The sequence below is a fragment of the Dendropsophus ebraccatus genome, chromosome 2 (assembly GCF_027789765.1).
Source record: "Dendropsophus ebraccatus isolate aDenEbr1 chromosome 2, aDenEbr1.pat, whole genome shotgun sequence".
Lineage (NCBI taxonomy): Eukaryota > Metazoa > Chordata > Amphibia > Anura > Hylidae > Dendropsophus > Dendropsophus ebraccatus.
The window spans coordinates 218,351,861-218,373,097 of record NC_091455.1 but is presented as its reverse complement, the minus strand read 5'-3'; the positions used below and the strand labels follow the sequence as shown (position 1 = coordinate 218,373,097).

At 48.1% G+C, this 21,237-nt stretch overlaps 1 protein-coding gene across 1 annotated transcript; it reads left to right on the top strand.

Moving 5' to 3' along the window:
- Window positions 1-8,420: 8,420 nt before the first annotated feature.
- Window positions 8,421-12,260, top strand: LOC138784236 (uncharacterized protein slr1819-like). The gene is made up of 4 exons (XM_069959742.1): window positions 8,421-8,427; window positions 9,019-9,856; window positions 11,955-12,119; window positions 12,203-12,260. Exons 1-4 carry the CDS (start codon window positions 8,421-8,423, stop codon window positions 12,258-12,260), a joined length of 1,068 nt encoding a protein of 355 aa, XP_069815843.1.
- Window positions 12,261-21,237: the final 8,977 nt, after the last annotated feature.

The following is a 21,237-nucleotide window of genomic DNA, read 5'->3' as shown; positions in this document are numbered from 1 at the left end:
AAGGAAATACTGACAGACCAAGGGACACCATTTATGTCTAAAGTAATGAAGGAACTTTGCAGGCTGTTTAAGGTGTCACAGTTACGTACCTCAGTCTATCATCCCCAGACAGATGGTTTAGTTGAGAGATTTAATAAGACTCTGAAACAGATGTTGAAGAAGGTAGTGGACAAGGATGGCAAAAACTGGGATTTCTTGCTTCCATATCTGTTGTTTGCTGTAAGAGAAGTACCACAGTCATCCACAGGGTTCTCACTTTTTGAGCTGGTGTATGGTAGACCTCCCAGAGGCTTATTGGATGTGGCTAGAGAAGCCTGGTCGCCCCCTACAGAAGCGCGATAGAACATATTTCACAGATGCAGGGTAGGATTTCAGCAGTCATGCCAATTGTAAAGAACACATGGAACGGGCTCAAGGAGCCCAGAAGATGGTTTATGACAGGGGTGCTAGGGTCCGTACGTTTTCCCCAGGAGATAGAGTACTCATTCTTGTCCCTACAGTGGAGAGCAGATTCCTGGCCAAATGGCAGGGTCCATTTGAGATAATTGAAAAGGTAGGGGACGTTAATTATAAAGTGTACCAGCCAGGGAAAAGGAAAGAAGAACAGATTTACCATGTGAATCTGATTAACCCTTGGAAAGAGCGTCAGGCCCTGGCTGCAGAGCTTAACTCACCGCTCCGTAATGAGTCAGTAATACCTGAGGTGAAGGTAGCAGAGTCCCTATCTGATGGGCAAAAGAAAGAGGCTAGACACTTGGTCCTTCATAACACAGATTTTTTTCTGACAAACCAGGGCAGACTCCACTTATAAAACATGACATCATAACCGAACCTGGAGTAAGGGTACAGGTAAAGCCCTATAGAACTCCTGAGGCCAGGCGGGAGGCAGTCTCAAAGGAAGTGAAAGAGATGCCGGAGTTGGGAGTGATTGAGGAATCTCATAGCGAATGGTCCAGCCCTATCGAGCTAATACCAAAACCAGATGGTACCATAAGATTTTGTAATGACTTTAGAAAGCTAAACTCCGTATCCAAGTTTGATGCTTATCCAATGCCACGAGTGGATGAGCTCATAGACCAACTTGGCAAAGCTAGGTACATAACAACTTTAGATCTGACAAAAGGGTATTGGCAGATTCCTTTGACTAAGTCTGCCAAGGAAAAGACGGCATTTTCCACACCGGATGGTCTATTTCAATATGTAACTATGCCTTTTGGTCTACATGGTGCTCCAGCGACCTTTCAGAGGTTAATGGATAGAGTGCTGAAGCCACATAGGCAATATGGTTCAGCCTATCTTGAAGACATAGTGGTACATAGCCCCGACTGGCAAACACACTTTTCAAAAGTTCAGGCCGTCATTGATAGTTTGAAGGAGGCAGGGCTGACTGCGAACCCTAAGAAATGTCACATTGGGCTAGAGGAAGCCAGATATTTGGGGTACATAATTGGAAGAGGTATAGTCAGGCCTCAAGTTGACAAGATTGAAGCAATTCAGAAATGGCCCCAACCAATTAATAAAAAACAGGTGAGGGCATTTCTGGGAATTACTGGGTATTATAGACGCTTCATACCCAATTTTGCAGCCATAGCAGGTTCCCCGACTGATCTCACCAGGGGAAAAGAGTCAGTGATGATAAAGTGGAACCCTGAAGCAGAAAGAGCCTTCCGAACACTTAAAGTGTCTCTTTGTTCACAGCCAGTGGTGGTCACTCCGGACTTCAAAAAGGAATTTGTGGTACAAACAGACGCTTCAGAGGCGGGAATAGGGGGCGGGAATAGGGGCGGGAATAGGGAGGCGGGAATAGGGGCGGGAATAGGGGCGGGAATAGGGGGGCAGGAATAGAGGCCGTCTTGTCTCAAGTCAGGGATGGGGAGGAACGTCCAGTGCTTTATCTAAGCAGAAAGTCAAATAAACATGAGAAAAACTATGCAATTGTTGAAAAAGAATGCTTGGCCATCAAATGGGCTCTGGAATCCCTCAAATATTATCTGCTGGGAAGAAAATTCAGGTTAGTCACAGACCATGCCCCCTTAAAGTGGATGAACCTGAATAAAGGAAGGAATAGCAGAGTAACTAGATGGTTCCTAGCTCTTCAGGCATACAAATTTACAGTAGAGCATAGGCCGGGAAGCCTACAGGGCCGATGCATTGTCTCGTGTGCACTGTCTAGTGGTTACGGTTGCCCAGTCCCACTGGCCTGAGCAGAGGGGGGGGGGGGATATGTGACACCTATGCAGGAATGGTTGTGGAAGGGAGGTATATTTCTCCTAGGTTCCTCTCCTATGTCAGCTAACAGCCCAGGCCTCTCACCTGCGGGGTAATTAATGAAGCTGCTCAGAGGGCGGGTATATAAGAGAAGCCAGGAGGGCAGATAGATCTCTCTGGCTGGGGACACAGAAAGCCGCTCTGTGGGAGAGACTGGTGTGAGTAGTAAAGGTTGGCTAAGTGTTCTGTAAGCTGGCAGGGAGCAGGGAGTCAGGATACCTGAATGTATAGGAAGGGCCGGACAGGCAAGGATTTTCTTTCGTTGCTGTTTTGTTTTATTTTCTGCTTGCAACCTTTTAAATAAAGCTGACTACGTGTCAGATTGCACCTATGTATGCTGTTGGCCTGATTTGGATGAACCAGATACGTGTCCTTTGACCCCAGCAAAGGCGATCCCAGTGACTTATATCACAATATACAGTATATTTTATATATATATATATATATATATATATATATATATATATATATATATATATATATATAATCACTGCCAAATTGGGTATACCAAAATTTCCAGCCAAAATACTAATCACAGAAATGGAAATAAAATGTAACCTTTATTCATAAATATTAAAACACTCTTGCAACAACGTATGAACAAAAAAATATATGGCGATCAAGTCCGAGATAAAAAGACTATCGCAGAAAGTCGACGCGTTTCATCTCCTAAAATCCTCAGGAGACCCGATATTAGGATAATGGATACTGTCCATGCTAGCCATGTCTGCCATGAACGTCAAAGACGTGGTTGTCGACGAGTTATGGCTATCCACCACGTCTTTGACGTTCATGGCAGACATCGCTAGCATGGACAGTATCCATTATCCTAAAGGTTTTATTTCCATTTCTGTGATTAGTGTGTGTGTGTATATATATATTGGGGTCTGGGATATATATATATATATATATATATATTGGGGTCTGGGATATATATATATTGGGGTCTGGGATATATATATATTGGGGTCTGGGATATATATATATATATATATATATATATATATATATATATTGGGGTCTGGGATATATATATATATATATATATATATATATTGGGGTCTGGGATATATATATATTGGGGTCTGGGATATATATATATATATATATATATATTGGGGTCTGGGATATGTGTATATATTGGGGTCTGGGATATATATATATATATATATATTGGGGTCTGGGATATATATATATATATATATCTATATCATAAAAATGAAAGTCTGTCTGTCCGTCCGTCTGTCCCATATAGACTTCCAAATGCCTGAACCGTTTGACCCCAAATTTGGCCACAGATACATTGGGTGCCCAGGAAGGTTTTAGCGAAGGTCCCGTCCCCGCCAGATGTACAGGAGGGGAGGGGGAGGGGGAAGAGCGGCGCCCCATAGAGATGAATTGGAAAATCTCCACATTGCACACACATAACTAGATTTGCATTTCCAGGGAAATACATAGTGCTTGAAAAGAGCGCCCCTTTACCAGTGACCTCCAGAGCGCCCCTTTACCAGTGACTTCCAGAGCGCCCCTTTACCAGTGACCTCCAGAGCGCCCCTTTACCAGTGACTTCCAGAGCGCCCCTTTACCAGTGACCTCCAGAGCGCCCCATTACCAGTGACCTCCAGAGCGCCCCTTTACCAGTGACCTCCAGAGCGCCCCTTTACCAGTGACTTACAGAGCGCCCCTTTACCAGTGACCTCCAGAGCGCCCCATTACCAGTGACCTCCAGAGCGCCCCTTTACCAGTGACCTCCAGAGCGCCCCTTTACCAGTGACTTACAGAGGGCCCATTTACCAGTGACCTCCAGAGCGCCCCTTTACCAGTGACTTACAGAGGGCCCATTTACCAGTGACCTCCAGAGCGCCCCTTTACCGGTGACTTCCAGAGCGCCCCTTTACCAGTAACTTCCAGAGCGCCCCTTTACCAGTAACTTCCAGAGCGCCCCTTTACCAGTGACTTCCAGAGCGCCCCTTTACCAGTGACCTCCAGAGCGCCCCATTACCAGTGACCTCCAGAGCGCCCCTTTACCAGTGACCTCCAGAGCGCCCCATTACCAGTGACCTACAGAGCGCCCCTTTACCAGTGACTTCCAGAGCGCCCCATTACCAGTGACCTCCAGAGCGCCCCTTTACCAGTGACCTCCAGAGCGTCCCTTTACCAGTGACTTCCAGAGCGCCCCCTTTACCAGTGACTTCCAGAGCGCCCCTTTACCAGTGACTTCCAGAGCGCCCCTTTACCAGTGACCTCCAGAGCGCCCCTTTACCAGTGACCTCCAGAGCGCCCCTTTACCAGTGACTTCCAGAGCGCCCCTTTACCAGTGACCTCCAGAGCGCCCCTTTACCAGTGACTTCCAGAGCGCCCCTTTACCAGTGACTTCCAGAGCGCCCCTTTACCAGTGACTTCCAGAGCGCCCCTTTACCAGTGACTTCCAGAGCGCCCCTTTACCAGTGACGTCCAGAGCGCCCCTTTACCAGTGACTTCCAGAGCGCCCCTTTACCAGTGACTTCCAGAGCGCCCCTTTACCAGTGACCTCCAGAGCGCCCCTTTACCAGTGACTTCCAGAGCGCCCCATTACCAGTGACCTCCAGAGCGCCCCTTTACCAGTGACTTCCAGAGCGCCCCTTTACCAGTGACTTCCAGAGCGCCCCTTTACCAGTGACCTCCAGAGCGCCCCTTTACCAGTGACCTCCAGAGCGTCCCATTACCAGTGACCTCCAGAGCGCCCCTTTACCAGTGACTTCCAGAGCGCCCCATTACCAGTGACCTCCAGAGCGCCCCTTTACCAGTGACTTCCAGAGCGCCCCTTTACCAGTGACTTCCAGAGCGCCCCATTACCAGTGACTTCCAGAGCGCCCCTTTACCAGTGACCTCCAGAGCGCCCCTTTACCAGTGACCTCCAGAGCGCCCCTTTACCAGTGACCTCCAGAGCGCCCCATTACCAGTGACCTCCAGAGCGCCCCATTACCAGTGACTTCCAGAGCGCCCCTTTACCAGTGACCTCCAGAGCGCCCCATTACCAGTGACCTCCAGAGCGCCCCATTACCAGTGACCTCCAGAGCGCCCCTTTACCAGTGAGTTCCAGAGCGCCCCATTACCAGTGACCTCCAGAGCGCCCCTTTACCAGTAACTTCCAGAGCGCCCCTTTACCAGTGACTTCCAGAGCGCCCCTTTACCAGTGACCTCCAGAGCGCCCCTTTACCAGTGACCTCCAGAGCGCCCCTTTACCAGTGACTTCCAGAGCGCCCCTTTACCAGTGACCTCCAGAGGGCCCCTTTACCAGTGACTTCCAGAGCGCCCCATTACCAGTGACTTCCAGAGCGCCCCTTTACCAGTGACTTCCAGAGCGCCCCTTTACCAGTGACTTACAGAGCGCCCCTTTACCAGTGACCTCCAGAGCGCCCCTTTACCAGTGACCTCCAGAGCGCCCCTTTACCAGTAACTTCCAGAGCGCCCCTTTACCAGTGACCTCCAGAGCGCCCCTTTACCAGTGACCTCCAGAGCGCCCCATTGCCAGTGACCTCCAGAGCGCCCCTTTACCAGTGACCTCCAGAGCGCCCCATTACCAGTGACCTCCAGAGCGCCCCTTTACCAGTGACCTCCAGAGCGCCCCTTTACCAGTGACCTCCAGAGCGCCCCTTTACCAGTGACCTCCAGAGCGCCCCTTTACCAGTGACCTCCAGAGCGCCCCTTTACCAGTGACCTCCAGAGCGCCCCATTACCAGTGACCTCCAGAGCGCCCCATTACCAGTGACCTCCAGAGCGCCCCTTTACCAGTGACTTCCAGAGCGCCCCTTTACCAGTGACCTCCAGAGCGCCCCATTACCAGTGACCTCCAGAGCGCCCCTTTACCAGTGACCTCCAGAGCGCCCCATTACCAGTGACCTCCAGAGCGCCCCTTTACCAGTGACCTCCAGAGCGCCCCATTACCATAGACTTCCAGAGCGCCCCTTTACCAGTGACCTCCAGAGCGCCCCTTTACCAGTGACTTCCAGAGCGCCCCTTTACCAGTGACTTCCAGAGCGCCCCCTTTACCAGTGACTTCCAGAGCGCCCCTTTACCAGTGACTTCCAGAGCGCCCCATTACCAGTGACCTCCAGAGCGCCCCTTTACCAGTGACTTCCAGAGCGCCCCTTTACCAGTGACTTCCAGAGCGCCCCCTTTACCAGTGACTTCCAGAGCGCCCCTTTACCAGTGACTTCCAGAGCGCCCCATTACCAGTGACCTCCAGAGCGCCCCTTTACCAGTGACTCCCAGAGCGCCCCTTTACCAGTGACCTCCAGAGCGTCCCTTTACCAGTAACTTCCAGAGCGCCCCTTTACCGGTGACCTCCAGAGCGCCCCTTTACCAGTGACCTCCAGAGCGCCCCTTTACCAGTGACCTCCAGAGCGCCCCTTTACCAGTGACCTCCAGAGCGCCCCATTACCAGTGACCTCCAGAGCGCCCCTTTACCAGTGACCTCCAGAGCGCCCCTTTACCAGTGACTTCCAGAGCGCCCCTTTACCAGTGACCTCCAGAGCGCCCCTTTACCGGTGACCTCCAGAGCGCCCCTTTACCAGTGACCTCCAGAGCGCCCCTTTACCAGTGACCTCCAGAGCGCCCCTTTACCAGTGACCTCCAGAGCGCCCCATTGCCAGTGACCTCCAGAGCGCCCCTTTACCAGTGACCTCCAGAGCGCCCCATTACCAGTGACCTCCAGAGCGCCCCTTTACCAGTGACCTCCAGAGCGCCCCTTTACCAGTGACCTCCAGAGCGCCCCTTTACCAGTGACCTCCAGAGCGCCCCTTTACCAGTGACCTCCAGAGCGCCCCTTTACCAGTGACCTCCAGAGCGCCCCATTACCAGTGACCTCCAGAGCGCCCCTTTACCAGTGACTTCCAGAGCGCCCCTTTACCAGTGACCTCCAGAGCGCCCCTTTACCAGTGACTTCCAGAGCGCCCCTTTACCAGTGACTTCCTTTTAACTTTAATCCTGGGTGCCGTCCCTTTAAGAGCGACATGGCTCCCGTCCCTTTAAGAGCGACATAGGTCCCTTTAGTAGCGACTTGGGTCCCTTTAAGAGCGATCTGAGTACTTATAATGGTAAAGACCATTGCTCGGTTACCATGACAATCTTACTCATGTTAGTTAGACAAAATCGTTAAGGACCTTCCATATATTACATCTTCTATTGGCCAATAGTGGACATGTGACTGTGGATGGTGTGATATATTGCATGACGAGACCTTAGAGTTCTGAAGAAGAAGAAGAAAGAAGAAGATGGTGATGGCCTGCTTAGAAGACAAATACATATTTACAGATGATGCTTAGAAGACAAATACATATTTACAGCTGATGATGAATTTCTGAAGCATATCCAGTGGATTGGTCGTTATATTGACGATTTGGTCCTAGTGTGAATGGACTCAAAGGAAAATTTCCATTTATTTACAGAGTATCTTAATAATAATGGATATGGCCTAAAATTCACATCATTTTTGGAGGTAGCGAGATTCCCTTTCTAGATGTCGGTCTGGTGGCGGACATGGAGAACAATTGTGTTCATAGTTTGCCATATCGCAAAGACTGTGCGGGCAATGCCATCTTATGGCGAATTCATGTCACCCACCACACGTCATCCGCAACATCCCATATGGGGAATGCCTGAGACTGAAAAGAAATTGCAGCGTTCCGAATATATACAATACAGAGTTGAAGAAATTACAAGATAGATTGAGAGAAAGAGCATTTAGACAGGACATGCGAGATTCAGGCAGACAGAGAGCAGCACAGATCAGCAGAGAAGATCTGCTAAGTGAAGATGCATCAGACAGGAGAAGAGATCACTAAATAAACAAGTCGTCTTTGTCACCGCAGATAGTAAAGCAGTTTCCCAGAATAAGTAAAATAATAACACACACACACTTACCATTGCTGTGGCCGGACGATAAACTACAGAAAATGACGGAAGGTGGAGTAAAAGTAGTATCCCGCAGGCCCCACAATAGGAATCTCTCCATCCCCCTCTCTCTATGGTAAAGACCAAGAGCACAAACATGGCTGGAAGTGAAGGGGTCTTATAAGTGCGGGCACCAGCGATGTAGAACATGTTCACACACTGCAGTTTCTAAAGTAACGTCATGCTCAAATGGCAACACATATAAAATACAAAGCGACATGAATTGTAAGACAAGATTTGTGGTTTCTGTGGCCACTTGTACAGCTGGCAATGTCCATCCACCAGCCTGAAGATGAGAATCAGAAAACACATATCAGATGGGGAATGGATCATCTCTAACCAGACACTTCAGAGAGGTTCATGCCGGCAATGTACAGCCCCGAAAAATTATGCCCATTGAAAAAATCTTCCCCTTAAAAAGGTCGGGGTTCTTTACGGCACAAGCTGCTGAATAGAGAATCCTTCTGGATTTTTAGATTGGGAACAAGAACTCCAGAGGGTCTCAATTCTAGACATGATCTAATCCTAAGGCCCCGTTCCCACTGAGCAAAGCTAGCGGAATTCCGCGACGGAATTGTCCGCCGCGGAATGCCGTTAGCCTCCCGCTCATAATGGGACTCTATGGGAGGCGCGCGCTCCTGCCCTGTCCGCGCTGAAGAATGAACATGTTCATTCTTCAGCGCGGACAGAGCAGCAGCGCGCGCCTCCCATAGAGTCCCATTATGAGCGGGAGGCTAACGGCATTCCGCGGCGGACAATTCCGTCGCGGAATTCCGCTAGCTTTGCTCAGTGGGAACGGGGCCTAATCTATTAAAGTGTCTTTGGGAGTGAGTGACCTCGACCTGCGATATGCCCACCTGCGATATGCCCACCTGCGTTATGCCCACCTGCGTTATGCCGACCTGCATTATGCCGACCTGCGTTATGCCCACCTGCGTTATGCCGACCTGCGTTATGCCCACCTGCGTTATGCCGACCTGCGTTATGCCGACCTGCGTTATGCCGACCTGCGTTATGCCCACCTGCGTTATGCCGTCCTGCGTTATGCCGACCTGCGATATGCCGACCTGCGTTATGCCCACCTGCGTTATGCCGACCTGCGTTATGCCCACCTGCGTTATGCCCACCTGCGATATGCCGACCTGCGTTATGCCGACCTGCGTTATGCCCACCTGCGTTATACCCACCTGCGTTATGCCCACCTGCGTTATGCCGACCTGCGATATGCCGACCTGCGTTATGCCGACCTGCGTTATGCCCACCTGCGTTATGCCGACCTGCGTTATGCCCACCTGCGTTATGCCCACCTGCGTTATGCCCACCTGCGTTATGCCGACCTGCGTTATGCCCACCTGCGCTATGCCCACCTGCGTTATGCCGACCTGCGTTATGCCCACCTGCGTTATGCCCACCTGCGTTATGCCGACCTGCGTTATGCCGACCTGCGTTATACCCACCTGCGTTATACCCACCTGCGTTATGCCGACCTGCGTTATGCCCACCTGCGTTATGCCCACCTGCGTTATGCCCACCTGCGTTATGCCGACCTGCGTTATGCCGACCTGCGTTATGCCGACCTGCGTTATACCCACCTGCGTTATGCCCACCTGCGTTATGCCCACCTGCGTTATGCCCACCTGCGTTATGCCCGCCAGTTCTTGCACACATATTCTGTCTTTTTAGGTGTAACCCAATAATGTGACTCACAGCATTTAATGAGTTAATCGCTGCTCTGTGACTTTCCCTGTAAGAGTTAACTTCTCTACCTTGAAGTTACAAAGGCTTTTAAACATGTGATACCAAGTGGTTTTAACTGATTGTGTAACATGAGATGTATGATGCCGCCCCTTAAATAGAGATATGGGGTTTGCATCCAGTCTGTTTAAGTTGTGAACAAGGCGCAAGAAGCGCTGAAACGCGTAAACTTTTTTATTCACTGCACCTGATGTGAAGAATTACAATAAAGACCGAGCTTTATGGGATTTTGGTGCTGGACTTTTCCTTTTTGTATGCTGTGACCCTGGCTCCGGCTCTTACCGTGCACCGAGGGCGATACCGCGGCAGGTGAGCTGGCCTACAACAGACTGTTTGCATACTATATATTGGGGTCTGGGATATGTGTGTGAGTATATATATATATTCTACGGATCCGTAGAAGCACGTTGTTACGTGCGAAACAGCTGCCATGCATTAACAACCATCAGAGCCTGGCGTTCCATGTTCCTGCTGCACTTTGAATGGATATTTTAATGAAGATTTAATAAAGAGTTTTTTTAGGGTGAGTGCCCCCATTTATTCATTTTTCCTTATATTTGTTGGCACTGTACATTTTTTCTGTGGGTGAGCACCCCAATTATTATTCACTCCCTACTGCTACCATGTTCCCATGATCTGATACCGGATAGTGCCAGACCACTGTTTCTTTTTGGAGCTTATATATATATTGGGGTCTGGGATATGTGTATATATATATATATTGGGGGTCTGGGACATGTATATATATATTGGGGGTCTGGGATATGTATATATATATATTGGGGGTCTGGGATATGTATATATATATTGGGGGTCTGGGATATGTATATATATATATGGGGGGTCTGGGATATGTGTATATATATTGGGGGTCTGGGATATGTATATATATATATTGGAGTCTGGGATATGTATATATATATATTGGGGTCTGGGATATGTGTGTGTGTGTATATATATATATATATATTGGGGTCTGGGATATGTATATATATATATATATATATATATATATATATATATATATATATTGGGGTCTGGGACATGTATATATATATTGGGGTCTGGGATATGTATATATATATTGGGGTCTCGGATATATATATTGGGGTCTCGGACATGTGTGTATATATATATATATATATATATATATATATTGGGGTCTGGGATATGTATATATTGGGGTCTGGGATATGTATATATATATATATATATATATATATATATATATATATATATTGGGGTCTGGGACATGTATATATATATATATTGGGGTCTGGGACATGTATATATATATATATTGGGGTCTGGGACATGTGTATATATATATATATATATATATATATTGGGATCTGGGATATGTATATATATATTGGGGTCTGGGATATGTGTATATATATATTGGGGTCTGGGATATATATATTGGGGTCTGGGACATGTATGTGTATATTGGGGTCTGGGATATGTATATATATATTGGGGGTCTGGGATATGTGTATATATATATATATATATTGGGGTCTGGGATATGTGTATATATATATTGGGGTCTGGGACATGTATGTGTATATATATATATATTGGGGTCTGGGACATGTATGTGTATATATATATATATTGGGGTCTGGGACATGTATATATATATATATTGGGGTCTGGGATATGTATATATATATTGGGGTCTGGGATATGTATATATATATATTGGGGTCTGGGATATGTATATATATATTGGGGTCTGGGACATGTGTATATATATATATATTGGGGTCTGGGATATGTATATATATATTGGGGTCTGGGACATGTGTATATATATATATATATTGGGGTCTGGGATATGTATATATATATTGGGGTCTGGGACATGTGTATATATATATATATTGGGGTCTGGGACATGTATATATATATATATTGGGGTCTGGGATATGTATATATATATATTGGGGTCTGGGATATATAGAGAGATGTGATATTGAATATTGGGGTCCCAGTTTTCTCCTGAATGTGGACTACAAGTTCCTCGCCAAGCAGCTGACGGCCATTATCGGACAGGTCATCCACTTGGAGCAGACGTCTGGCATCTCTTGCCCTAGTGAGGGTCACGGTCTCCTCCATCCAATGCCGTTACGGATCTGTGTGACCGGTTGTACCGCGAGGTGATGGGCCGGGTAATATATTGGCTGTGTATGGGGAAGATGGTCTGTTCCTAGGTTAACCTGATGTGTCTTGACATTTGCAGCGAGGTTCTAGGGACCAGCGGGGGACTGACCCCTCTCTTCTTCTGTCTGGAGGACTGACCCCTCTCTTCTTCTGTCTGGAGGACTGACCCCTCTCTTCTGTCTGGAGGACTGACCCCTTTTCTTCTTCTGTCTGGAGGACTGACCCCTCTCTTCTTCTGTCTGGAGGACTGACCCCTTTTCTTCTTCTGTCTGGAGGACTGACCCCTTTTCTTCTTCTGTCTGGAGGACTGACCCCTTTTCGTCTTCTGTCTGGAGGACTGACCCCTTTTCGTCTTCTGTCTGGAGGACTGACCCCTCTCTTCTTCTGTCTGGAGGACTGACCCCTCTCTTCTTCTGTCTGGAGGACTGACCCCTCTCTTCTTCTGTCTGGAGGACTGACCCCTCTCTTCTTCTGTCTGGAGGACTGACCCCTCTCTTCTTCTGTCTGGAGGACTGACCCCTCTCTTCTTCTGTCTGGAGGACTGACCCCTCTCTTCTTCTGTCTGGAGGACTGACCCCTCTCCTCTTCTGTCTGGAGGACTGACCCCTTTCTTCTTCTGTCGGGGGTCAGCTCAGGCTGCCCTTTTTCTGTACATAGGACTGACCCCTCTCTTCTTCTGTCTGGAGGACTGACCCCTTTCTTCTTCTGTCGGGGGTCAGCTCAGGCTGCCCTCTTTCTGTACATAGGACTGAAGGCCTCCGAGGACGCTCAGAAGCTGCCAGGTTTAGTGAGCGTATATCAGGGAAGTTGAGGCCACCGTGTTGCTTGGTTTGTTGTAGGATAGTATAAGAGATTTTAGATTTTTGTCGCCCCAAATAAAGAATCTATAGAGACAATTGATCCTCCGCTCATCTTTGGGGCGTAAATAAATTGGGAGAGTCTGTAGCTGGTATAGAAGTTTTGGCACTTCCACCATTTCTAGAAGGCTGGCACGACCCATAAACGTTAGAGGGAAGCGTTTCCAAAGCGTGAGAGAATGTTCTAAGAACTTAATGTATTTATCAATGTTTGCGGAATATAGTTTAGCCGGTGATTTGGTGATCTCAATCCCCAGGTATTTTATTTGGGTTGTGTTCCAATGGAGTGGAGTAGAGGCCGACCACAGTGGGCGGTTCGGGCCCTTGAGTAGTAGTGCCTCACATTTAGTCAGGTTCAGGGTGTAACCTGAAAGGGCACCCCTAGCCTGAAGATCCTCAAGGGCCACTGGAAGGGAAAGTCTTGGAGAGGACAGCGTTAGTAAGAGGTCATCAGCGAAGGCCAGGGCTTTGAGATCGGAACCACCAATTTTGATATTTTGATATATTGGGGAATGTTCAATATGTCGTAGGAGAGGGTCAATTGGGATATTAAAAAGGAGGGGGGAGAGGGGCAACCTTGACGTGTGCTACGGAATATGTCGATCAGAGGTGTGTTCTTTCCATTAATAGTGAGGGCCGTTGCTGCCTGGCTGTTTATGTGTTGTAGAAATGACAGGAAGAGTTATGTTCAGAGAGGGTGTCATACAGGAACGGCCAGGCGACCTTATCAAAGGCCTTCTCTGCGTCCAGGCTAAGCAGCATGGTAGGGCGATTATCTTTGTTCATGGCATGAACCGTAACTGCCACCGCTCTCCGAACGTTCCTGACTGAGTGTCTGTTTAAGAGGAAGCCCTGCTGATTTTGGGAAAGAAGGGAGGGGAGAAAGGATTGAAGACGGGTGGCTAGAATTTTTGATAGTATCTTATATGTTATAATCCTGGTTAAGGAGGGCTATCGGTCTATAGGACTGGGGGAGGGTTGGATCCTTTTGGGGTTTAAGTAGTAAGATTGTTCCGGAATGAGCCAAGTCATTTAGTCATTTACACTTAATTTATAGTATTCCCCGGAGAAGCCATCGGGGCCCGGAGTCTTATTGTTGGAGAGTGAGTGTATAGCTTGTGTGACTTCTAGCTCCGAGATGCCTCCAAGGATGCTTTATGGTTCGCAGATAAATTAGGGAGGTGGAGGGAGTCAAGAAAGGTGTGTATGGCTGCTTGATTTGAGGGCTCAGCTCTATATTAGTGTTCATAATAGTCCGAGAGTATTCGTTCAATCTTGTCTTGCGTTAGCGTTAGCGTTGTCGTGCGTTAGCGTTTGAGAAACGGGGTCACGCAACAATGTGTGTCTCGAGTTGGGGGGACGAGTCACTTTTGCTAAGAGAGGGCCTATTTTATTCTGGATCTCTCTGGAGCACATCTGGATCTCAAAAGATAAACGGGGAGTCAGATTAGCATTATGGAAAAGCGATTAAACAAGACATATCCCGAATCCACAAGGCAAATGGAAATAAACATTATCAGCAACAAGAAACAAACAGCGTCCCATGAGGGTCCAAAGGAGAGAAAAGAGTGATAAAGACCAAAAGAAAGGAAAGGGAGAGAAGAAAGAAAAAAAAAAGTGAAAAAAAAAAAGGGGTTGGGGCAGACAAAAGAAGGCCACATAAAAGGATCAGGAGGACAAACATAGATAAGGGAGGGCGACAACACCAATGGGTGGGGGGAGGGGGGGGAAGGCTTCACCTGTGGAAGAATACCTCAAGATCTACAAAAAAGAAAAATAGAGCAAAACTCACAAGTAGTTTCATACGGTATGTTGGGAAATCCAAGTGGCAAGATCTCCCGAACCACTGAAGGAATCCCAAGTAAACCATGTTTTAGTAAATAGTGATTGGCCTCATTCATCAGTAGCAGATGGCTCTTCCATACGCCTAATGGCCAGAAGACAATCCAGAAAATCTCCAAGAGAGGGAGGCACAGTAGATTTCCATTTGCGGGGAATAGCTTGCCGAGCGGCATGTAAAAAATGCCTCAATAAGCGCCTTTTAAATTTCTGCACGGAACCCCCATGAAGAGACAACAGAGCTAGATCTATTGAGGGTCGAGTGGTCTCAGAGCAAACTTTATCATAGAGAGCAAAAATTAACTTCCAGAAAGGCTTTATCATTCTGCAAGACCACCATATATGTTGTGCATCACCTCTCACATCCCCGCACCGCCAACAATTGGGGTCAACCGCCGGGAACATTCTATGCAATCTCTCTGGATAATAATACCAAAAAGAAAGAATCTTATAGTTTTTCTCTTGGGCATAACTCAATAAGGAAGATTTATGCACCAATTGAAAAACAGTAGACCAATCTTCTGTAGATAGGGTTCGTCCCAACACCGTCTCCCACTTGGCAACAAATGGGGGAATATAAGTGTCATCCCTGGAAGAAAGAAATAAGCCATACAACAACGAAATGGTGTGTTCAGGAGGTTGAGTAGCTACACAGAGCTGTTCAAAGACAGTCAGATTATGGAGGGAGCCCCAGCTATCCTTTATTGTGAGAAAAAGACTGCGTAATTGTTCATACAGCAACCATTCAGAAGCTTGTAGAATACCCGTTTCAATAAATTCAGTAAAGGGGCGAATACCCGCTGAAGTACAAATATGACGCAGGTGTAGGTTATGCACATTCGGCGTGAAACGCTGAAATCTAATGGTTAACTCAGGGTTCAAGAGCCCTGAGCTCAGGACAGGAGTCAGAGGACCCGGCCTAAAAAGTTTATGTGTTAGTGCGAATCTATCCCGAAACCCTATAAGAGTTTTAACCAGCGCTGGGGTATTGCCTAGTGAGGGTCTATTTCCCGGTGCACACCACAACAAAGTCAGAGGAGGGCTCACAGAGAGTTCTGCCAGCAGCGAGACCCATTGTTTAGAAGTAGCGTTATGGAACAGGTCGAGAAGACAGGTGCCCAACACGGCTTGAAGATAAAGCTTGAAGTCCGGAGCACCCGCGCCTCCCTTCAACTTCGGCTGCGACAGGAGTCTAAAAGGCAACCGGGCCCTTTTATGTCTCCAGATAAATTTCAAGACCATGGTTCTCAAACGTTTCAGAAAAGATCCTATTGGAACCATTGGTAGAGTTTGAAAAAAATATAGTACTCGTGGGAGGATGTCCATCTTTACAGCCGACAACCTTCCAAACCAGGAGAGGTTCAACTGCCGCCATTTACCTAAGTCCTTTTCAATGTCGCGTAATAAAGGAAGGAAATTAGCAGAGAATAGGGAAATAGGATCTCGTGTTTTATATATATATCTATATCCAAGTATCTCAGGGAGTTCGCTTGCCATTTAAAGGGGAAAACAGATTGTAAATGGGACACAACAGGGTCAGGAAGAGAGATATTAAGAAATTCAGATTTAGTTGTGTTAATCTTAAGGTTACTCACTGCGCCATATGCTCTTATTTCCGGACACTAACTAGCGGCTGTGAAACATACAACAGAACATCATCCGCAAACATGGCCAATTTCTGTTCCCTCCCTCCCACCAGGGGCCCATGAATATTGTCATTATTTCTAATGGCTGCTGCCAAAAGTTCCATAACCAGAATGTACAGAAGAGGGGATAGAGGGCAACCCTGTCGCGTCCCATTCAGAATCGGGAAAGGGGATGACAGTGATCCATTTACCTTAACTTGGGCCGATGGATTACTATAAAGAGCCATGATCCCCTGTTGCATCATAGGGCCCCTACCTACAATTTGCAATGTTGATTGCAGGAACCCCCAATGCACCCTGTCAAAGGCCTTCTCGGCGTCAAGGGACACAGGGCACAGGGGGATACCCGAAGCCCTGGCTCTTTCTATTAGGGTCAGTGTACGGATTGTATTATCCTGTGCCTCTCTCTGCCTCACAAAGCCCACCTGGTCATTAGAAATTAGCAAATGAAGAAAAGGACTTATCCGTTGGGCCAACATTTTTGAATATAATTTGATGTCCAAATTGATTAGGGAAATAGGTCTGAAATTGCTACAGACATTAGGGGGCTTACCTGGTTTAGGAAGAACCGTTATATGAGCTAAAAGGCCGACGAGGGAAATGTTCCGCCATGGAGTACGCTATTGAAGGCAGAGAGAAGCATCGGGGACAACAGGCCACCAAGAAGCTTATAAAATCCAGCCGAATAGCCGTCAGGGCCTGGGCTCTTGCCAATTTTGGAGTCTTTTATGACATCTTCTAACTCTGTAGCTGAGAAATCTTTTTCCATTACTTCCTTAATCTCGGGGGGAAGTGTAGGGATCGGATGTGTAGCCATGTTTGCCTGTATCTTGGCCTTCAGAGCCAAGTCTGAGATTGAGGCAATAGAATAGAGAGTAGCATAGTAGTCTCTAAACAAATTTAAGATGTCTTTAACTGCATGAACTTTATGACCCTGTTGGTCTCGCAGGGAAGAGATATAAGGGGTACTCCACCTAGGATGAAGGGCCCTTGAGAGCAAACGACCACTTTTGTCTCCAAACATAGAGTAGCGGGCTTGCAATTTAGCTCTAAAGCAAGCAGATTTTTGGTCTAGAATTTGAACCAATTCTGCTCTCTGTACTGCTAACTCTGCATATATGCCAGGAGACAAAGACCGTTTATGTCGCAACTCTAGGTCTCTTATCTTCTCGGAAAGTTTACAGATAGTGATCCCACGGTCCCTTTTTAGGCGAGAACCATGAGAGATAAGAACCCCACGCAACTCTGTCTTAAGGGTTTCCCACTGTATCGGGGCCGACGTAACATCGTCCTTATGAATATTCCTAAAATCTGCAACAGCCTTCCTTAAATCGGCAAGACAACATCTGATAAGAGAGACTTATTAAGTCTCCAGGTAAATGACTTCCTCTGTCCGGGCTGAAGAACAAGCGACCCACTGACAGGAGCATGGTCCGACCATAAGATGCCTCCCACTGCAGCTGAGGGGGAATAGTCTAGTAAAGTCTGAGAAAGAAAAAGTAGGCCTAGTCTGCTATATGTGGAGTGCACTGGTAGGCCTAGTCTGCTATATGTGGAGTGCACCGGTAGGCCTAGTCTGCTATATGTGGAGTGCACCGGTAGGCCTAGTCTGCTATATGTGGAGTGCACTGGTAGGCCTAGTCTGCTATATGTGGAGTGCACTGGTAGGCCTAGTCTGCTATATGTGGAGTGCACCGGTAGGCCTAGTCTGCTATATGTGGAGTGCACTGGTAGGCCTAGTCTGCTATATGTGGAGTGCACTGGTAGGCCTAGTCTGCTATATGTGGAGTGCACTGGTAGGCCTAGTCTGCTATATGTGGAGTGCACTGGTAGGCCTAGTCTGCTATATGTGGAGTGCACCGGTAGGCCTAGTCTGCTATATGTGGAGTGCACCGGTAGGCCTAGTCTGCTATATGTGGAGTGCACCGGTAGGCCTAGTCTGCTATATGTGGAGTGCACCGGTAGGCCTAGTCTGCTATATGTGGAGTGCACCGGTAGGCCTAGTCTGCTATATGTGGAGTGCATCGGTAGGCCTAGTCTGCTATATGTGGAGTGCACCGGGGAAAAGAAACTATCTTTAGGGTGTAAGGCGCGCCATAGCTCCACCAGTCTTAATCTATGAAAAAGGGCCTGAACCTTACGTGTTGCCAAGTGGGAGAGGGAAGACTTACCCGAAGAAGAATCCATCTTTGGGTCGAGGACAAGATTAAATCTCCTCCCAGAATTATTGGTAGAGATTCCGCAAAACGTTCCAGGCTGGTCAAGCAATGTTTAGCAAAAGCCACCTGCCCCTGATTGGAAAGTACACATTTGCTAATACATAAAGGTGGTTCTGCCACGAGACCTTTAGAAAGAGAAATCTTCCGGAGGGATCTATAATCCCTTTACCACCTAGCTCAGCTCACTACCTCCCCCAGGTATTCCCTCTGCATACTAATGACCCCTTTGTCTCTACACAGAGGCCATACCTGTTCCCCCCCTCCCCCACCCTGTATCGGGGGCCATCTTAGTTTCTTAGCTTACCTGTAACCAAACTACTGCCACCATTACGCTCGGACTTCCAATTAACAAAACCCCAGTAACCCTGTCGTGGTCGCAGAGACCCCCCTTATGGCTCCTCACTGGGAGGCCCCTTTATCCCCAACTCGTCACCCTATAGGATTGCAGGATGTGGGGGGTTCCCACATTATCTTCTAGGCGGCACACTTAATCTGGTGGGATGTCGAAGTGCCTTGACGCCTGTTCAGGATCTTCTAAGAGGAGGGTTCTGTTGTCCACGGTGACACGAAGTCGGGCAGGATACTGTGGTTGAAATCGGTGGTTGTGGTCTAACAGGCGTGAATATCGGCGTGAAGGCCCTACGCTTCTGTGTCACCGTCGCAGAGTAATCTTGGATAATAAGGACAGTGGGACCTTGTACGTTGGGGGGGGGGGGGGGGTTGTAAGCTCTAAGAATGGCCTCTTTGACTTGGAAGTGGAAGAATCGGGCTATGACTTGTCGGGGGCGAGCAGGGCGATCTCTTTTCTCGGGACCAATCCGGTGGATACGTTCAATCATTAAGGATGGAAGCTCCAGTGATGGTTCAAGTGCAGCGGGTATGGCAGGTGAGGTCATCCCCCTCGATTGATTCCGGAATTCCTGGGAATCTAAGATTGTTCCTCCTGCTCCTATTCTCGAGATCGTCCAGCTTGTCTCGCATAGACTTTATGATGTCAGCTTGGGCGGGATTGTTCCTGCACAGTGGATAGGGATGCTTCGTTGTCCAATAATCTGGTCTCCAGGTCATTCAACTTTTGTGTGTTGGACCTAATTTGAGCCAACGCGTTTGTGATGGACGTGTGGAGGAGGTCCAACTTCTTGTCAAGTAAGGGCATGATTAGTCTGGAGACCTCTTGGGCCACAGATGCCGCCTGCGTCCCCGTCTCTTCGGCGTCCATTCGGGTAGATTTGGATGACGTCATGGCTTCGTCAAGCGAGTCCTATCTGTAGCTCACGTTGTCGGTGGTTGGACGCTTTTAGTTTTGGTTTTATTAGACCCCTTGGCAGGAGACGGTGGAGGGTGATCACTCAGCTTAGAGCTTCTTAGCGTTTTGTGCATACCCCCAGTGGAAGTGGTGATAAATTTGTCCAGGACATGAACAGAGGGATAGGTGAACCCCAATGGAGGGAGATGGGAATCCTGGAGGACGCCGCCTCTACATCAGGGGGGCATCACCCACAGTGTGTGACAATAACAATGGCCAGCAACAGATTATTTTGGGGGTACTTATGAAAGGGAGTAATCACCATCAAGCGGCAGTCCTGTGCAACAACAAAATGTACAACAGGAACGGACAGGAGAAAGAGCTGCATAATCTTGTGAGGTGATTTGCTGCTCTCTAGTGGTTAACCAAGGAATTACCAGCAGATAGTTTACAGGTAGAGCACAAGAGATTGGAGAGGGAACACTGCTGCCCCCTGATGGTGGAACAGAGAAATTCACTGCCAGGGAGATGGTGTTAGGTAAGAATAAGCAGATTAGAGCTTCAAGAGCAATTTCTTCAGTGTTTCTCCCTGCTGCTGTATGTGTATGTTAGAAGAGAGTCTGCACCTTGTTTTATGGGGTCTGCACCTTGTTTTATGGGGTCTGCACCTTGTTTTATGGGGTCTGCACCTTGTTTTATGGGGTCTTCACCTTGTTTTATGGGGTCTGCACCTTGTTTTATGGGGTCTGCACCTTGTTTTATGGGGTCTGCACACCTTCACTGTTATGGGGTCTGCACCTTGTTTTATGGGGTCTGCACCTTGTTTTATGGGGTCTGCACCTTGTTTTATGGGGTCTGCACCTTGTTTTATGGGGTCTGCACACCTTCACTGTTATGGGGTCTGCACCTTGTTTTATGGGGTCTGCACACCTTCACTGTTATGGGGTCTGCACCTTGTTTTATGGGGTCTGCACACCTTCACTGTTATGAGGTCTGCACCTTGTTTTATGGGGTCTGCACACTTTCACTGTTATGGGGTCTGCACCTTGTTTTATGGGGTCTGCACACTTTCACTATTATGGGGTCGGGTAAACAAAATGGCAGCCGATTCATGCACTGCGTCCCCTGCGGCGGCAGGGTCTGCACTGGGGTCCCCCAGGGGGGTACTGATGCCAGGTGTCGGGGAGAAGTCCCAGCCACTGGGGATTATGTTAATGTTCCCTCAGGGTCCCGGTCAGTGGCAGTTAGTGGAGAAAATGGTGGCCGCCTCCTTTACTGTGTCCCCTATGGCGGTGAAGCTGCGTCCT